Source organism: Palaemon carinicauda, chromosome 23 (assembly GCF_036898095.1).
Source record: "Palaemon carinicauda isolate YSFRI2023 chromosome 23, ASM3689809v2, whole genome shotgun sequence".
Lineage (NCBI taxonomy): Eukaryota > Metazoa > Arthropoda > Malacostraca > Decapoda > Palaemonidae > Palaemon > Palaemon carinicauda.
The window spans coordinates 78,550,269-78,569,403 of NC_090747.1; the positions used below are offsets into that span (position 1 = coordinate 78,550,269).

A 19,135-nucleotide genomic window follows, 5' to 3' on the forward strand; every position below is an offset into this window, starting at 1 on the left:
ACCCCAACGGGCTTTAAGGCTCTGATTAACCCTAGTGGCCTCCGCCAAGACTTCCTCTACGAGATCCTCGGGGAAGAGATTTGAACCCCAACAGGAGGACCGGATGAGTTTATTAGGTTCATGCCTAATCGTCGCCTCAGCTAGAACATGCTTGCGACATCTGCGTTTAGCAGTAGCAAAGTCATATAAGTCATAATATAACGACTGTAGCGTAGCCTTGTTGAGAGACTTAAAAATACTCTCCGTATCGTAAGTCAAGGCTATCGACTCCGTGGATGTGGCCAGGTTTAGAGTACGGCCCACACGTAGGCGGGAATCATATTCCTGTTTAATGAGAGATTCCGGGAGACGGGGAAGCTTCTCACTAAACAAGACTGAGGCACAGTCTGCTGCAAACTTGCCGGAGGTAAAGGTGGTATGGACGTTGTCCCAACACTCAATACCTGAGGGAAGAAGGAGGGAGATTGGATCCACCTCTCGGATGGGAGGCAAGGGCTTCTCCTCCAGAGCATATTGAAAGGCAAGCTCTGCCACCTTATTGACGCATGGAGTCAAGGTGTTCTTGTCCATTAAGAACATCGTAAAGGAGCTTTTATGAGGCGTCAGCATGGTGTTAGTGCAGCCGATGTCATTCAAAAATCTGGCCCAAACAGATTGGGCTTGCTCCTTCGGGAAGATGACCGTCTCTTTGGGGACCTTGTCTAATCGGACTAAAGCTTCCTCGGTAAGTCTGGCATAACCATGAAATGGAAATGCCAGACCCGGAGGAAAGAATTCAAAGTCCTCTAGAGGGCGAGTGCCAAGGCCCTCCAGAGTCAACATTCCGTCTGAGAACGGGGAATGAAGAGCCATCCGCCAGGGGTTGTTCTTGGCAAACGGCGGGAGCTTAGAGGCATCCGGTATGAGAGAGCTTTGGACTCTCTCCGGAGCTCCTTGCTCTAAAGCCCCAATTCTCTGACCGAAGTTAGAGAACATCGTGTCCATCCTCGACTGCATCTCCGAAACCAACTTTTCCTGCATCTCCGACACGATGCGAAGCATAGCTGATTCGGAAAGGCCCGGGCTAGCAGCAGGAGGGGCGGAAGGAACTCCCGGGTCGTGAGACTTAGAGGAGGAACCAGAGGTCTTTGAAGACGGGTTTGTACCAGGTTTAGAGCCATGAGAAGTCTTGTGAGGCTTGCGAGCTTTGGGTAAGGTCCTTGAAGTAGACTTATCCTTAGGGGGAACCGGGTATGAACGTTGAGACGAATCACGGTCCCCAGAAAATCCAAGAAAGGAAGAGCGATCAGAAGAAGAAGAAAGAGCGGGGCTGAGGATAGGAATCTCAGCGCCGGACACACCTGCCTCACTTACCACCCTACCTGTATCCGGCTCGTCTAGCAACATTGGTTCGACGTCCAGGTTCATGGAGGCAACATTGTCCTCCAGACCTCCGGGGGCGTCCGATGGATCTTGCTCTGGGTCGATGAGACCCGTTATAGTGGCATCAATGTGGGCAATGATGGGAGCTGCCACATGCCTAGCCACAGCAGCTGAAGACTTGGCGTTGGGGTAAACCATGGTGCAGTAGTCCTCAGATAGGACGTACGGCCGCTTAGACTTTACATTCCGGGCAAAACCACCAACCCACACCTTCAGTGTGGCCCGAGCCGCAGACTTTTGCTCCGGGGATGCCTGAAATAATAGTGGGAATTATAAAAGGGAAACTCCCAATGGTCCTTCAAGACCATAGATATCTTACTAATAGTAAATAAAATAAGAAGGCAATATAGCCAACGGGACTCACCGAGTCAGAACCAAGGGTAGTGATGAGGTCGAAGCAAATCACACAGTTATCCGGGTGCCATACCACAACGTCTTCCAGTTGAACCCCACAAGGGGCGTGAGATCGGCAGACGGAGTGGCCACAAGGCTGGTGCAGAACAGCTGCACAGGCCGGCGTCAGACAATGCACCATCTGTAAAAAGAATAGTATATGAGAAACTGTAATTCTCTTAATTAGGGGCGGGTCTGGAGGACCCGGGCCTAACATAGGTCTAACACAAGATTAGAGCCTAACTACTATTCTATAAGTGGCCTAACATAGGTCTAACACAAGAATAGAGTTTAACTATACTATTCTTTTAAGTAGGGCCTAAAATAGGTCTAACACAAGATTAGACTGTAAAAAATAAAATAATTTTTTTTTTTTTTTTTTTTTTTTTTTTTTTTTTTTTTTTTAGGGGCGGGTCCGGAGGACCCGGGCCTAACATAGGTCTAACGCAAGGTTAGAGCTTAACTATAATATTCTTACATAGGGGCGGGACCGGGGGTCCCGGGCCTAAACATAAGTCTAACTTGAAACTAAAGTATAGCCATCCATTCCGGTCAAGCCGGGAGCATAAAAAAAGGATGCAAAAACAAGGAATTAAGACACATAGTGTCTGATTTCCCGGGGTGGGGTAGACCCCGGGCCGGGAAATAAAGGTATATTCAATACCAATTCCTTTAGGGACTCCGGGGTAGTGATCTGTCATATATAATCATCATAGGAAATGTTATAAAATAATAGGGGGGCGGAACTGTAACTAAGAACTGCCAATCGAACCCGGAGGGTTTCGTATAACATAAGCCAGAATGAAAAGTGAATATAAAATAGGGTACACCGGGATCCAACTCTGTAGACCGGTGGCCAACCAGACTAGACAGAGACTAAACCGCCGGGCCACCCGGAGGACAAAGTCCATAAACACTTAACTACCCCCTCTAAAAGGAGGGAAGGCAACGGTCCCTTAGTGGAGGGGGGAGAAGTCTAGCCTCCCACCTAGCTAGAGGGGGAGCGTGGGGGAGGATCACGTGATACGAGGCAGCAGGGCTACCAACTGACGATCCCCAATCAGACAGATCAAACGGAGTAATGGCACAAATATTCATTATAATAATAATAATAGCGTTAAATATATGAATAAACACATTGAAAATTTTTTGGGCAAGGCATGCAACATAAATAATTAAATCACAAAAGACACACCTGATGGCTAAAATAACATTGCCGCCTTAGCACGGTCGGCAGCCATAGCGATACGTAAATGATATCGGCCCAAAATTTGAACCACGAGGATTCTAAACGCTAAATAATGAATATTCACAATAACAAATAATATTTGATAATAAAAATAATACACATAGTAACACCGCAAGTGAAAATTAAAAGCTCTCAAAAACAGGAGTACCAACTGTAGTGAAATCAAGCAAGATCGGTATGAACGAAGAGAATAAACTCCTATAATATAAATATTAAACGATCTAGGTTGCTCAAAACACAGTAAAATCCAGCTTGGTACTTAACTTAGACGGTGTCTCCTGGGAAACCGACGAAGAAGCCATAATTCACTAGAAAATATCCAAAAGCGAGAGCACCAGAAAAAAAGCGGGTTACTTTGAACGTTGTGCTAAAAGGAGTTGGGTTCTTAGCGGATGCATTGTAGTAGTACCGAGTGAGGTTGAACGGCTCTCCTCTATTGGGGTTCTCTGTCGTGGATTAATCTAAATAGTGCGGGACCTCTGGAATATACGCCCAATTTTATACCGACACCAATAGGTGAGCGAGCTAGTTAACCTAGCACTCCTTTACATTTTTTCTCTGGTATATTTAGCAGTAAATTACCTAAGAATAAGTGCTTAAATGGAGCTTATTCACTGGGCGGCACAGGTTCGAGCCCAGAAAAATAAAATTTGTCAAATTTCAGAAGGTCAAATAAAAAAATAACAAAAACGCATTCTTTTACTAACTTAAAAAAGCTTGCAAAACTCTACATTGAATCTCTTTGTAGAAATAAATCATGAAATAGAGAAAGTAGGCTGCTTGACACCATTAAATGGAGAAAATACTACATACATCTTTGCTTATCATAAAAATCACAGGTAAATACGGCTGACGCACCAGTGAAAAAATTACATGAAGAGACTCTTATACAGCGTATATTGTATATTGATGACATGAAACATGTTGGCTTCCCCATGAAAATTTAAAAATTCCAGTTTGAATTAGGAGGCTGAACATCACATCCTATACTGTGATAAATCTAAAAATAATGGAAGAAAACCAAAAGATACCCAGACCTGAGTGTAATTTATTCTGCAGACTTCACATGCTTTAAGTTATGTAGTCGTATGAACACTAAGCAAGCTTGAGTTTCTAATTCCTGATATTCTAATCCTCAAACATGAAGCTAATTTTCTCACTTTCTCACCAGATGGCATATAAGCTAAAAGCTTGTCAGTCATCTTGCCTGGAATAGCAGAATCTTTTCCAGCCGGCTCCAAGTAAATTTTCTGCTGTTCAACCTCACGAATGGTAGAATCCCTGTTAGCAATACCCATCGTGATGTACTGCCTATCATGTTTTACCACAGTCTTCTACCAGATCGTATACACTTCAGGAACTGCTTTGAGAATCTACCATCATCCATATCTTAACATGCCATATCACCAGTTGACCTTTTTTCTATCAAATGCAGAATACTTTCAATACCAAGCTCTTCCCTGATATCATCATTTCTAATTTTGGCAAGTCTTGAGACACCACATATTAAGCGAACAAATTTCAATTCTGCTGCTTGCACTTGAATTTTGGTCTTGGTAGTTAGGGCCAATTTCTCACTGAACACTATTCAAATATATTTGAACTGCCTACATTGTTTGAGTTATCCAGAGAAATGTTTATTTAATTTTCCTTATTCATTTTCAAGCCATTTGTTGTTAAAACCCAATTCCACTTTGACAGCACTATTTGGAGATCTTCACTATTTGCTACAACTACCTTATCATCAGCATATGCTAAAGTAATAGATCTTTCATCATCATATATTTCTCGCATACATTTATCCATGTATCGTATGAAAATTAATGGGGACAGTACACCACCTTGTCATACAACTGATATTACTGTACTGTGAACCAATCTTGCCCAGCTCCCTGTGTTTTCATTCTATACTTGGTATTCTGGTAGTACTAAAGACTCCTCACTCCAATGTTTCATTCTTGGTAGACCATCAAAAGCCTTCTCCATATCAATGTATGCTACATATTTTTCCATATCCCATTCCCAGGTTTTTCCAGTATCATCTTCAGAGTAGATATCAGGTCTATTGTTTCCCTTCCAGGTCTAAATCCAGACTGCCACTCTCCAAGATGATGTTCTATGCATCCTACGAGTCTTGTCTGCAGAATTCTTTCATAAGTCTTTAGGGCGTGGGACATCAGTGATATACCTCGGAAATTTGAGCAATCTGCTTCGTCTCCTTTTTTGTATATTGTTTCCTAGACTGGGTTAAGTCTATTAGGGGTGCAGATATCTATGGTTATCTACGGATACGTCCCTGATTATACACGATATCTTAGGACAGTCGTTCCGGGGGTTAGAACTCTGTGATACCTGATGGTAATTCTCTTGTAATATCAATCGCAGAAATATTACACAATAGGAAGCTGCCGGAAGGACCTTCCATCAGGACGACATGGCTATCTCACTCAAAGATAGATTTTTCCTACGTCAAAATCCGTTATAAGGTCTTCTCCCCAGTATACCGAGATTTTTATTGTGTTGCAGAGAACCAAGCAAAGTTCAAGAAACCAAGACAATACTGCCTTTCCCATGTTCTTAAGTAGCTCCCATGTTCTTCAGTACCTCGCATATGTTCATCAATCTACAGAACCTTCTCAGTTTCTCTGCAACACCTGTTTTAAGGTCATCTGTCTAATATGCTGTCTGGTTTCTTTTCTTGTCATATGGCATCTTTCTATCCACTGTGTTTGCAGCAATTTATCTGATTTTACTAAGAAATTAGTCCAATCTTCATTTCTATGGCAAGTGATCTCACATTTCCCTCTTGCAATCAATGGCATTTTGATAATTCTCTAAGCAATCCTCTCGTTTCAAATTTTCTAACATACAGTATATCTTGGTGCTGCTTTGTGCTTTCTCACTTTTGGTTTTCTTAATTTTAATTTTGCAAGCAATCACCTATGATCCGAGTTACATGATACAGATGGTACACACTTCACATGTTTAAGATGTTCTTATTATTAGCTAAAAACAGATCAATCATTGATTTGTCACTGCAGTTATTCAAAGCTGAATTTCACTTGTACCACATCCATTTATGACTCTCCCTATATATAGAACATATTATTGATAGATAAATTATTCTGGCCACAGAAATCTAATATTCTTTCACTTTCTCTGTTTCGATCACCAACGATAAATTTGCCTAGGTCTTCTACACCAATTCTGTCAAGTCCCACATGTAAATTCCTATTGTCAGAACGATATTTTCTCTGTACAAGAGAGAATTCTTTACTTATTACAGACTTTCGTAAAACTTTATTTTTCCTCTATAGGTCATCCTTGTTGAGGAGCATGTACCTATTAAAACTTATCATGTGGTCCCATTCTGAGTAAAAAACTGAGAATTTTAATTTCTATAGATCATATATCACATTCTTTCAACAAGTTCTTTTGTTATGATGGCACCCACCCATGTGTTGCCTATCTTTCTCTACCATAGGCAAGTTGATAATTATCATACAATGTCCTTGTTCCTTCGCCTGCTAACCATGTTTCGCGGAGTCCAACCATGTCCAAATTCCTCTCCCTCATCAGTATCATCGCCAACTCCTCCTTGCCTCTTGGTGGATTGGGATTGATGGTCCTGATTCTCAGTGTTCAACCTGTGTGTGTCTGAAGTCCTTGTCCATTTCCATTCCTAGTCAGGATGTGCCCAAGCATCCTTTGAGCCTGCAGTCCATCCGGAAACAAAACATGACGATCCTGAGTGTGTTCAAGCCACTGGCTAGCTAAGCTTATCGTGACCGTACCCTCCCCAAATTATCCGGGCTTGGGACTGGCACTAAGGTGGGTTGGTTTTCCCACTACAGGCTGATCACGAGGGAAACCCCTTCTATCGCATTGTATGTCTACGTATACGCAAGATAAAGAGGCGCAAACCACTTATACTCATAAGCCTTTGCTTACCTTTCCCGTTATCATTACAAAAATGAAAGTACATTATTCTTCATTCTCATAGCAGTAGAAACCAGGTACAATTTTTAATACTGACTTGAATAAAATGTATATTTCTCAAAGATTATCATCCTTGTTTATCCCTAAAGGTCATTCTATCGATTCTCCTCTACATCTTCCAATTTCCTCATTAATTTGATACATACATATATATACCAAGGCACTTCCCCCAATTTTGGGGGGTAGCCGACATCAAACAAATGAAACAAAAAAGGGGACATCTCCCCTCTATGTTCCTCCCAGCCTGACAAGGGACTCAACAGAGTTCGGCTGGTACTGCTCGGGTGGCACACCCCACCCTCCCACATTATCCACCATCGATGAAGCTTCATAATGCTGACTCCCCTACTGCTGCTACCTCCGCGGTCATCCAAGACACAGGAGGAAGCAGCAGGGCCTACCGAAACTGCGTCACAATCGCTCGCCATTCATTCCTATTTCTAGCACACTCTCTTGCCTCTCTCAAATCTATCCACCTATCACCCAGAGCTTCCTTCACTCCATCCATTCACCCAAACCTTGGCCTTCATGCTCAAGGGGTTATATATCTGCCAGAGGTCCTAGTTATATCATTAACTTCCCTCTTTGGCATGATGCATGTCAAAGCTCTGCCCACTAAGGTTTTAATAAGGGCATAGTGTATTTATAAAGTGATATTCTCATAAAATATGATTGCATAGTTAATGAAACCCTGAACCTTCTCCCGTGAATAATCTGATACACAATTACAGTGCCTGATATGGTAGTCCTATCTTGTGATTGCAAAGTTATTGTATCTTATCCAAAAAGCATTCTCATCAACATCTTCATCTCTGAAGTGAAAAGGATTCCAGTGAAACATGTCATATTTGATCTGGCCTGTTATAGGTTCGTTACTTTTAATATTCTCTACTTCTGGCTCAGTTCTGTTATGTGTTGGGGACACACAAAATAAATATTTCCTAGGAAAACCACTTGAAAGCATTTGGTCACTTTGTTCACTATATATGAATGATGGTTAAATAGTAAGAGAGATTTAGAAATCCTAGAGAATGTTCATGTATGTTATGCATTTCACCGGGATATATATATATATATGAGAGAGAGAGAGAGAGAGAGAGAGAGAGAGAGAGAGAGAGAGAGAGAGAGAGAGAGAGAGAGAGAGAGAGAGAGAGAGAGAGAGAGACACATGTAAGTTCAAGATATGATAATTGTTATGTTTTACAGGAATGACTATTGCACAAAGTAACTTGTTATTGTTTAACTAATACTTAAAAAACGTTCTATTAGTAATTAAACCTCAGTGAAATGCATCCAAACAATGTCAAGACCAAAATAATATCAGTTTAAATATAATGAATAATTAAAAAGATAATGAATTTCCAATGGGTGCATTAAAGATTACCTCTTCCAGAGATATTTCCGATACATAAGAACCATCTTGTGGCTGTGGAGAGAATTCGTTGATATCAAGAGGAAAAACATATGCGGGTATCGGTGAGCCAATGGATATTTCACAAGTGATAGGTCTACCGCCACTTCTTTCAGCATCCAGTTCTCCGCCAAGTAAAATATTAATTTTGTTGTCAGCTAACACTAAGTAACCACCACACACATCTGATTCGTCACTCTTTAGGATAGTTGGACCTGCAAATATTTCAAAAGCTGATAAGTCATAATACTATGAGGAAACATTTCAATAATTATTTTTAGTGGTTACAGAGTTATTGAAGTGTATGACATGATTGAGGACAAGGTCAAATTAAATACTTCTCATATGCTTGTATGCATTCATATACATAAAGTACATACACATATAAATATATATGAATATACATAAGGTAGAGGGTATGATATGTAGGCAAGTGAGCCGTTACAACTCCCGATCTCAATCTGCTACAATTAACAAGTTTCCTGTTGAACATTCCCCTTTCGCAGCGTCATCTTTAACAATCGCTTGGAGAGTTTCTGCCTGTTTTTCTTAGCTTTTTGAGCTATTTTCGATCATGGATGCTTCAGCTTCTTCCTCATTGTCTAAATTGAGTACCCTCCTTTTAGTGTGTGGGAGAATTTTGCGTCTCCACCCCATGTATTTTAGATTTAAATGCTTTTATTTTTCTGTGGCTGGCATTTGGTCGCCGTCATTACACCATGTTACCAAATTGCTCAGAAAGGCTAAGTTATTTTGTCATATTATTGTATGAATATACATACATAAATATACCAAGGCACTTCCCCCAATTTTGGGGGGTAGCCGACATCAACAAATGAAACAAAACAAAAAGGGGACCTCTACTCTCAACGTTCCTCCCAGCCTGACAAGGGACTCAACCGAGTTCAGCTGATACTGCTAGGGTGCCACAGCCCACCCTCCCTCGTTATCCACCACAGATGAAGCTTCATAATGCTGAATCCCCTACTGCTGCTACCTCCACGGTCATCTAAGGCACCGGAGGAAGCAGCAGGGCCTACCGGAACTACGTCACAATCGATCGCCATTCATTCCTATTTCTAGCACGCTCTCTTGCCTCTCTCACATCTATCCTCCTATCACCCAGAGCTTTCTTCACTCCATCCATCTACCCAAACCTTGGCCTTCCTCTTGTACTTCTCCCATCAACTCTTGCATTCATCATCTTCTTTAGCAGACACCCATTTTCCATTCTCTCAACATGGCCAAACCACCTCATCACATTCGTATCCACTCTAGCTGCTAACTCATTTCTTACACCCGTTCTCACTCTCACCACTTCGTTCCTAACCCTATCTACTCGAGATACACCAGCCATACTCCTTAGACACTTCATCTCAAACACATTCAATTTCTGTCTCTCTGTCACTTTCATTCCCCACAACTCCAATCCATACATCACAGTTGGTACAATCACTTTCTCATATAGAACTCTCTTTACATTCATGCCCAACCCTCTATTTTTTACTACTCCCTTAACTGCCCCCAACACTTTGCAACCTTCATTCACTCTCTGACGTACATCTGCTTCCATTCCACCATTTGGTGCAACAACAGACCCCAAGGACTTAAACTGATCCACCTCCTCAAGTAACTCTCCATTCAACATGACATTCAACCTTGCACCACCTTCCCTTCTCGTACATCTCATAACTTTACTCTTACCCACATTAACTCTCAACTTCCTTCTCTCACACACCCTTCCAAATTCTGTCACTAGTCGGTCAAGCTTCTCTTCTGTGTCTGCAACCAGTACAGTATCATCCGCAAACAACAACTGATTTACCTCCCATTCATGGTCATTTTCGTCTACCAGTTTTAATCCTCGTCCAAGCACTCGAGCATTCACCTCTCTCACCACTCCATCAACATACAAGTTAAACAACCACGGCAACATCACACATCCCTGTCTCAGCCCCACTCTCACCGGAAACCAATCACTCACTTCATTTCCTATTCTAACACATGCTTTACTACCTTTGTAGAAACTTTTCACTGCTTGCAACAACCTTCCACCAACTCCATATAACCTCATCACATTCCACATTGTTTCCCTATCAACTCTATCATACGCTTTCTCCAGATCCATAAACGCAACATACACCTCCTTACCTCTTGCTAAATATTTCTCGCATATCTGCCTAACTGTAAAAATCTGATTCATACAACCCCTACCTCTTCTAAAACCGCCCTGTACTTCTAAGATTGCATTCTCTGTTTAATCCTTAATCCTATTAATCAGGACTCTACCATACACTTTTCCAACTACACTCAACAAACTAATACCTCTTGAATTACAACACTCATGCACATCTCCCTTACCCTTATATAGTGGTACAATACATGCACAAACCCAATCTACTGGTACCATTGACAACACAAAACACATATTAAACAATCTCACCAACCATTCAAGTACAGTCTCACTCCCTTCCTTCAACATCTCAGCTTTCACACCATCCATGCCAGATGCTTTTCCTAATCTCGTTTCATCTAGTGCTCTCTTCACTTCCTCTACTGTAATCTCTCTCTCATTCTCATCTCCCATCACCGGCACCTCAACACCTGCAACAGCAATTATATCTGCCTCCCTATTATCCTCAACATTCAGTAAACTTTCAAAATATTCCGCCCACCTTATCCTTGCCTCCTCTCCTTTTAACAACCTTCCATTTCCATCTTTCACTGTCTCTTCAATTCTTGAGCCAGCCTTCCTTACTCTCTTCACTTCTTTCCAAAACTTCTTCTTATTCTCTTCATATGACTGACCCAATCCCTGACCCCACCTCAGGTCAGCTGCCCTCTTTGCCTCACGTACCTTGCGCTTTACTTCCACATTTTTCTCTCTATATTTTTCATACTTCTCTATACTATTACTCTGCAGCCATTCTTCAAAAGCCCTCTTTTTTCTCTTCCACTTTTACCTTCACTCTTTCATTCCACCATTCACTGCCCTTCCTCATGCTGCCTCCAACAACCTTCTTGCCACACACATCACTTGCAATCCCAACGAAATTTTCTTTTACTAACTTCCACTCCTCCTTTAAATCACCAGTTTCTCTTACTCTCACTTCGTCATATGCCATTTTCAACCTTTCCTGATATTTACTTTTTACCCCCAGTTTTATTAGCTCTTCAACCCTCACTAGCTCCTTTTACATCCATCTACTCTTTTCCTCCACTCTTTTGCTACAACTAATTTTCCTTCCACCAAAAAATGATCAGACATACCGTTAGCCATACCCCTAAACACGTGCACGTCTTTCAATCTTCCAAACATTCTTTTAGTTATCAACACGTAATCCATTAATGCCCTTTCTACTACTCTTCCATTTGCCACTCTTACCCATGTATACTTGTTTTTATCTCTCTTTTTGAAAAATATGTTTTACATTATTCTTTTAAAGTGTGGTATAATTATGGGTATCCCACCTCCTTTTTTGCGGTTTCTTGTGCGTTTTTTATCAACATTGACTTAGGCTACCTCACTACCCTACCCTGCGGCCATTCCTGATAAATTTTTACTTATGCACCATCCCCTTCTATCACCTAACCTTACTGGTTTGGTGAGGCTGTCTATCCTCCCATGCTGTCGACACGTCACTGCGCGGAGCTGCTGTGTTGAAGGTCCCTCTGGGTGGATAGTGTTTTCAGTTGTCCTAGGGGGACTGTTTTCACTTCCCATTTAACCTATATGTGTGGCAAAGCGGCACAGGTCTTGGGACTTATTCACTGTCTCTACTTGTGTTTACCCATTGAAATGCTTTACCCCTTGTTTTAATGCTGGCAGGTAGACCCCCTTGTGTCGCCTTAACCATTCTTAGGCTTCCCTCTTAGTCTTTGGTAGGCTATGCCTGATTGTGATGACTTGTCCTCTGTGCCCTATCACTACAGACCACTTGGAATACCATTCCCAGTTCTGATGTCGCAGTTGGGCCTTCCTGTCATACCGCCTTACTAATTTCTGAGTTTCCCATCACCACCTCTTTTTCTCTTGCCCTTGTGCCTGTTAATGTGCCTACCTGCTGTGGAACTTTGTTCCCATCCCTGTGTACTCCCATGGTGTCTGAAGTACGCTTCGTCTCCATCCTTAGACAGAATAACTTGTAGGCTATCTTTCTTAGCCCTAGTAGGTGAGATTTTCTCCTTCGCTGGACTAAATCTCTCTGCCGCCTTAAAGACAACCATTGGGTGTCTTTTCTGCCCCTTCCCATTCCTGACTGAACTGGGAACTATGTTCCTCTTGTCTAGTCATCTTACCCTAGCTTTTGAGTTTTCCCTCACTCGCTAGTTAGGCTAGGCTTGCCTAAACTGTTCTCCCTAAGGCCTAAACCTATCTAGGCATAGAATTGGTACCCGTTAAGGTCCTCCCCTGCTTCCTTAGCAGTTGCCTGTTCTGTGTCTGCAGCTTCCCTTCCTGTGCTATGTCCCTCTTGCTATGGAGTATTGACTCCCTTGCCTGGTTAGCCTACCTAGACCGAAGTACAGTATCTCCCTCTGTCTCTGCTTCCAGTCTTGTCAGCCAGAGTTCTTCTAACACTGGCAGTGTGTTGGCCATGGGTCTTTACCTCAGCTGCAGCCTTAGACTTATCATATAATGATCAGGTCTTGGCAGGTGCCCTTTTTAGCTGCCTTTCATTACAGTACTTCCCTTAATTGTGGACACTTCCCTATGGGATTGTTCACTCTCTCCCTGTCTACTTTACTATGCCTCTGCCGCTTTGTGTCGACATGCCTGGGGTATTGACAGGTCAGTCTTTATCTTGGTTACTAGAAATAGTTGCCGCCTTAACCCAGCTGCTGCTGCCTCGCGGGCAGCTTTTGCTGGTCTAGGCAGTATGATGAGTGAGCTTTCCTTCTTAGGTTGTTCCAGTAGATCTACTTTGGAGGTTCTGGTGTCGCTTTGATGTGAACCTTTCCTCCATATTCCTACTGCACTGTCAAATAGTTTGCTTCATGAATCTCCATTGATATCTGAGCTGTTTGGAATGTGTCTGGATTATTTGTAATCTTTAGCTATATTTAGGTGGTAGGTTTATTTAGGTTAGGTTTTCTCTTAAACATACAAATATGTTTACTTAATTTTAAGAAGATATAATTTCTAATGATGTGTACACAATTAATTTTTGTCTTCTTTATAGGTCGCTGACAATATGAAGGTAGGAGGTTTCCAGCAGAGCTGTCAATACGGTGCCCCTTATCTTCCTTCTCTGTAACTGAAAGACCTCCTCTTTCACAAGGCTGAGGTGACATCTGTGTTTGGTCATCAGTTACCGACGGTTCAACTCCCGCCGGTACCAGCAGATCATGCAGATGATGAAGTTCGGGATGCTCTGCAAGTCATGAGCCTGACCACCGACAACACGTCGACAACTTCTAGGTCGTCAGGGAGGGAGAGGATCCTGCCGACCGCGGAAGCCTCTGACGAGTCTCTGGATGTACATCAGTTGAGTGCAGTTCCCAGTGCCTCTTTAATTTGTTCCCCCATCCCTACTGCTCAAGCCCCAGCTTACACCACCACCCCTGTTCCTATGTTAGACAACCTTCGTTTTTAGTAACTCGGAACTTACGGTGTCCCAGAAGGCTTTCATGGAAAACCTATCCACAAAATATGACAAATTCGTAGACAATTTGTATTTTTCCTAACTATACAAACCTCAGCTATTTAATAGGGGTTATTACTTTCGGCGTAGCTGAAATGACGAGCCATTAGAATTTTAACGAGGGTTCCCACCGCTAGTTAGCGGGGGGTATTTAGGGTAGCTTGCTACCCCCCCCCCCCCTCACACACACCTGTGCTTGAGCTCACTTTGCTTGGAGGTAGGACTTCAAGAGGGATAGGGCTGGCAGGTAAGTTTGATTAAATAGCTAAGGTTTGTATAGTTAGGAAAAATACAAATTATCTACGAATTTGTTATTTGTTCCGTAACTGACATACAAACCACGCTATTTAATAGAGGTGACTCACCCATTAGGAAGGGTGGAACGTCCCAGCCAGTACTGACTTTTGGCTTTGCCCGGGGACTCCTTATTTGAGTGTGTCAGCACTCAACAATAAGGAGTCCCTGCACCTCGCTAGAACCTTGCTATGCAAGGACTGTGGCCTACGCAAAGACTGTGGCTACGCAAGCTGTGTGTGAAGGTATAATAAAGTGTGACTCGTCCTAGGAAGTTGACTTGTAGTCCTTTAGATAGAAACTTCAGGCTAAGAATCTCCCAATACCACCTCGTCAGGGTATGGGGACGTGACAATATTAGCTTAATACTAGGAACACAAGGAAACATGGTTTACCTGCAGTGGTTTGAGGTCAGCTGTGCAGAGAACCCAGGATGCTGCTTTCCCCAAGAGAGGGGAAGATGAAGAAAAGAATAAGGGCAAGACAAACCTTTTCATTCATGCAGACTAAGACCGGGTAACAATGCCCTCAACCTTCTGCTACTTGTTCACTAAGGAGCCTGAGGTTTTAAACCAGCGGTTGTGCAGCCACCACAGGGCCGATAGAGAACGTATCGAGCCTCATGTGGGTCACGTCTTGCAGGTAGTGGGCTGTGAAGGTCGTCTGACGCTTCCGCACCCCAGCCTGAAGAACCTGCGTCACTAAGAAATTCTTCTTAAAGGCCAGGGACGTAGCTAGGCCCCATGACATCATGTGCTCTAGGGCGACGTGACGGAGGAGGGTCTGGATTCAGGGACAGATGGATCACCCTACGAATCCATGCCGAGATGGTGTTCTTGGTGACCCTCCTCTTAATCCTCCCAGTGCTAACAAACAATGCTTGCACCTGAGGACGGACTGCTGCCGTTCTTTTGAGATATAGCCTCAGACTCCTTACTGGGCACAGTAGGAGATGGTTTGGGAAATTTGTTACGGAACGAAGACTCGAAACCGAGGGTCTGCCACCCCCGGATTCTGAGTCTTAGCAATAAACTCAGGGATGAATTTGAACGTTACCTCCCCCCATCCCCTTGAATGGGCGATGTCATATGAGAGACCATGAAGTTCACTGACTCGCTTGGCCGATGTCAAAGTTAGTAGGAACACCGTCTTCCTAGTTAGGTGGCGATCTGAAGCCTGGCGTTATGGTTCATAGGGAGGTCTCTTAAGAGACCTGAGAACTCGAACCACGTTCCAAGGAGGAGGTCTCACTTCCGACTGAGGGCAGGTAAGTTCATAACTTCGTATGAGTAGGGAAAGTTCCACCGAATAAGAAATGTCCATTCATTTGAGCCTTAAGGCTACACTTAAGGCTGAGCGATAGCTTTTCACCGCCGAGACTGAAAGGCGCATTTCTTCTCGCAAATACATGAGGAACTCCGCTATTGTTGGAATAGTGGCATCGAGTGGAGAGATACCCCTTCCACGACACCAACCACAGAAGACTTTCCACTTTGCCTGGTAGACAGATGCGGATGATTTTCGCAGATGTCCAGACATCCTAATCGCAACTTGTTGCGAAAATCCTCTCTCAGCGAGGAGATGCTGGATAGTCTCCAGGCGTGAAGTCGTAGCGAAGCTACGGCTTTGTGGAAGATGTTGGCATGTGGTTCTCTGAGTAGATCGTGTCGCGGAGGGAGTTCTCTCGGAAGTTCCGTGTGGAGTTGCAGAAGGTCTGGAAACCATTCCGCGTGATGCCATAGCGGAGCTATGAGGGTCATTGAAAGATTGACCGATATTCTGGTCTTGTTGAGCACCCTCCTAATCAGACAGAACGGGGGAAAGGCGTACACGTCGATGTTGTCCCACCGTTGTTGGAAGGCATCTTGCCAGAGCGCCTTGGGATCCGGGATTGGGGAGCAGTATAGCGGAAGCTTGAAATTCAACGCTGTCGCGAACAGATCCACAGTTGGGGAACCCCACAAAGTCAGGACTTTGTTGGCTACTAGACGATCCAAAGACCACTCGGTACTCACTATCTGAGACGCTCTGCTCAGATTGTCGGCAAGCACATTCCTCTTGCCTGGAATGAAACGTGCCAATAGTGGAATCGAGTGGACTTCAGCCCATCTCAGTATCTCTACTGCAAGATGGGATAGCTGCTTCAAAAAGGTACCTCCTTGATTGTTGATGTAAGCCACTACTGTGGTGTTGTCGCTCATCACTACCACAGAGTGGCCCGCCAGGTATTGTTCAAACTGTTGAAGGGCCAAGAAAACGGCCTTCATCTCTAGAAGATTTATGTGGAGGCACTTTTCTGATTCTGACCACAGGCCTGAGGTCCTGTGGTGCAGAACGTGGGCCCCCCACCCTTTCTTTGGGGCGTCCGAAAACAGCATCAAATCCGGGGAAGGGACGAGATGATCCACTCCTCTTCGTAGGTTCTCGTCTGTCACCTACCAATGGAGGTCCGTCCGTTCTGCAGGTCCCATAGGGATCATGACGTCCGGGGAATCGTAACCTTAATTCCACCGGGACTTGAGTCGCCATTGGAGAGATCTCATCCTGAGGCGACCGTTGGGAACTAGACGACCCAAAGATGAGAGGTGACCGAGGAGACGTAACCACGATTGGGCTAGAAGTTCTTCTCGTCTGAGAAAAGAGCTTGCGACCTTCCTCAGCCTTTCTATCTTGTCGTCTGATGGGAAGGCTTTATGGAGATTGGTGTCTATAATCATGCCTATATAAGGGATTTTGACGAAGGAAAAATCTATTTCTGGGGAGAGACCTGTGGCGCCCGGTGAAAAGTCCTTCTTGTATATCTTTTCTGATAAAACCTTCCAATTATACCAGAGAAAGATAAAAGCATGGAATGCTGAGGTTACAACCCTCGCGCGAGGGTGTCGTGTATAAAGCAAAGGCGCGTGAACTCCACTATTCACAGGTTGTCTTCCATTTAGTTAATTCCTTCGTCAAAGGGATGGGCCGATACAAAGGCCCTAGACAAACCCCCTTCGCCACACCACCCACGCCACGACGCGAGCGCCACCTGAACAACATCCTTCTGTATTGGCCATGATGGCTTGGAAAGGAAAGGGTGGGATCGTGTAAAATAAAGGGGAAGGGTTTCACCGGGCGCCACAGGTCTCTCCCAAGAAATAGATTTTTCCTTCGTCAAAATCCCTTTTCTGGGTCGACCTGTGGCGCCCGGTGAAAATGTACCAGAGAATGCCTTCCAAGCCCAACAATAACTACTAATTTAATAAGGGGAGAGAAACAACACCATGTAAAGAAAATCATATATAATTAAGGTAAGTAGGCATAAAACATAAACTAGCCACAGGGCATAGTGAGAGTAAGGTTAAACAAACATGATAACAGGGAAACCTCTGAGTATCAGAGGAAAACATGCAACAAAACTGACATGGCTAAGAATATCCCAACCTTATAACAACGGAAAACAATAATAGTTACAATCATATTAACCTAATATGTAATAAACTTAGGGCTAACGAACCACCAAGGAAGCGGCGTCGTGGTGCGAGTGGCGGGTAGGAGGGAGAAGAGAAGAGATGGATGAAAGGAAGAACAAAAGATCAATGGGGAGAGATAAGGCTCCCAGCTGCAACCGTTGGGTATCTAAGAGCCTGTAAGTTCTTTAGATAGTGGCGTTTGAAGACCATAGGAGATTTCCAACCCGTGTACTTCTTAAGGTTATCAAAGTCCATATTCTGGAAATAGTTGATGGAGGTAGCTATCGATCGGATATCATGAGCATGGGGAAATGATCCCGGATTGGCTTGTTTAATGAAGTATAGGATCTGTTGCCTAATGCCACGTATGGAAATGGTACCTCCTTGTTCTCTGATAAACAAGGGGCCAGACAATCGGGTAGCAGTCCTGGCTAAAAAGGCCCTGAGAGTGGTGACCGGACATAGAGAAGTATCTTGGAGAAGAGGAATAATCTTCCAAGGGGACCACCTATTTTGGGGGTCCTCGTTCTTAGCTAGGAACGCCCTGTCTGGTGAAAGAAGTACCTCACCTGAAGGGAGGAAATCCATGTTCTCTGAGTTTCGTGAGAGAGCTGCTAGTTCTGAGATTCTGGAACCCGAGGCCAAAGCTGTTAGAAATAAAGTCTTCCTAAGAAGAGTGATATAAGAGCAGGATTCGTTGTCCGTGTCGGAGGCCAGTTTGAGAACATCAATTAGAGACCAAGAGACCTTTTGAGGACGAACCGAAGGTCGAAGCCTAGCACATGCTTTTGGAATAGATGAGAAATAAGACTCCGCCAGGTTAATGTTAAACCCAACCAGGAAGACTTTCCTCAGAGCTGACTTAATGGTGGTTATAGTGCTAGCTGCTAGGCCTTTGTCAAATATGGACCTAAAGAAGGAGATGGCTAAATTAGGAGTCATAACCGAATGGTCTGAAGTCCTTAAGAAATCCGCTAGTTTCTTAACCGCCGAATTATATTGGCAAATCGTTGAGTCTCTTTTGTCTGATTCTATAAAGAGGACATTATCTGGGTCGATGTTTGCGTCCCTACGTGCCGCGAACTTCATGAAATCCACAAAGTTAGGGTTTTGGCTATCCTTGAGGAATCTGACACAGTCCGAGTTTGGACCACCTGGGTCAGTTTGGGGAATGGGATCCGGAAGGGACGGAGTTTCAACTCGAGGAGGAGAGGAAACCAACTGCTCTTTGGCCAGTGAGGTGCCACTAAAGCTACTGCCCCGTTGAAGGAGC

General features: G+C 43.7%; 1 protein-coding gene across 2 annotated transcripts in view; it reads right to left on the reverse strand.

Annotated features, from left to right (window-relative positions):
* The window catches only part of LOC137617197 (cadherin EGF LAG seven-pass G-type receptor 2-like), a 581,094-nt gene that overhangs the window by 374,522 nt on the left and 187,437 nt on the right, over positions 1-19,135 (reverse strand). For both annotated transcript variants that reach the window (XM_068347094.1, XM_068347095.1), the window contains exon 3: positions 8,448-8,689. In XM_068347094.1, coding sequence (XP_068203195.1) covers positions 8,448-8,689 — 242 coding nt within the window. The remainder of the gene's footprint in view (positions 1-8,447; positions 8,690-19,135) is intronic.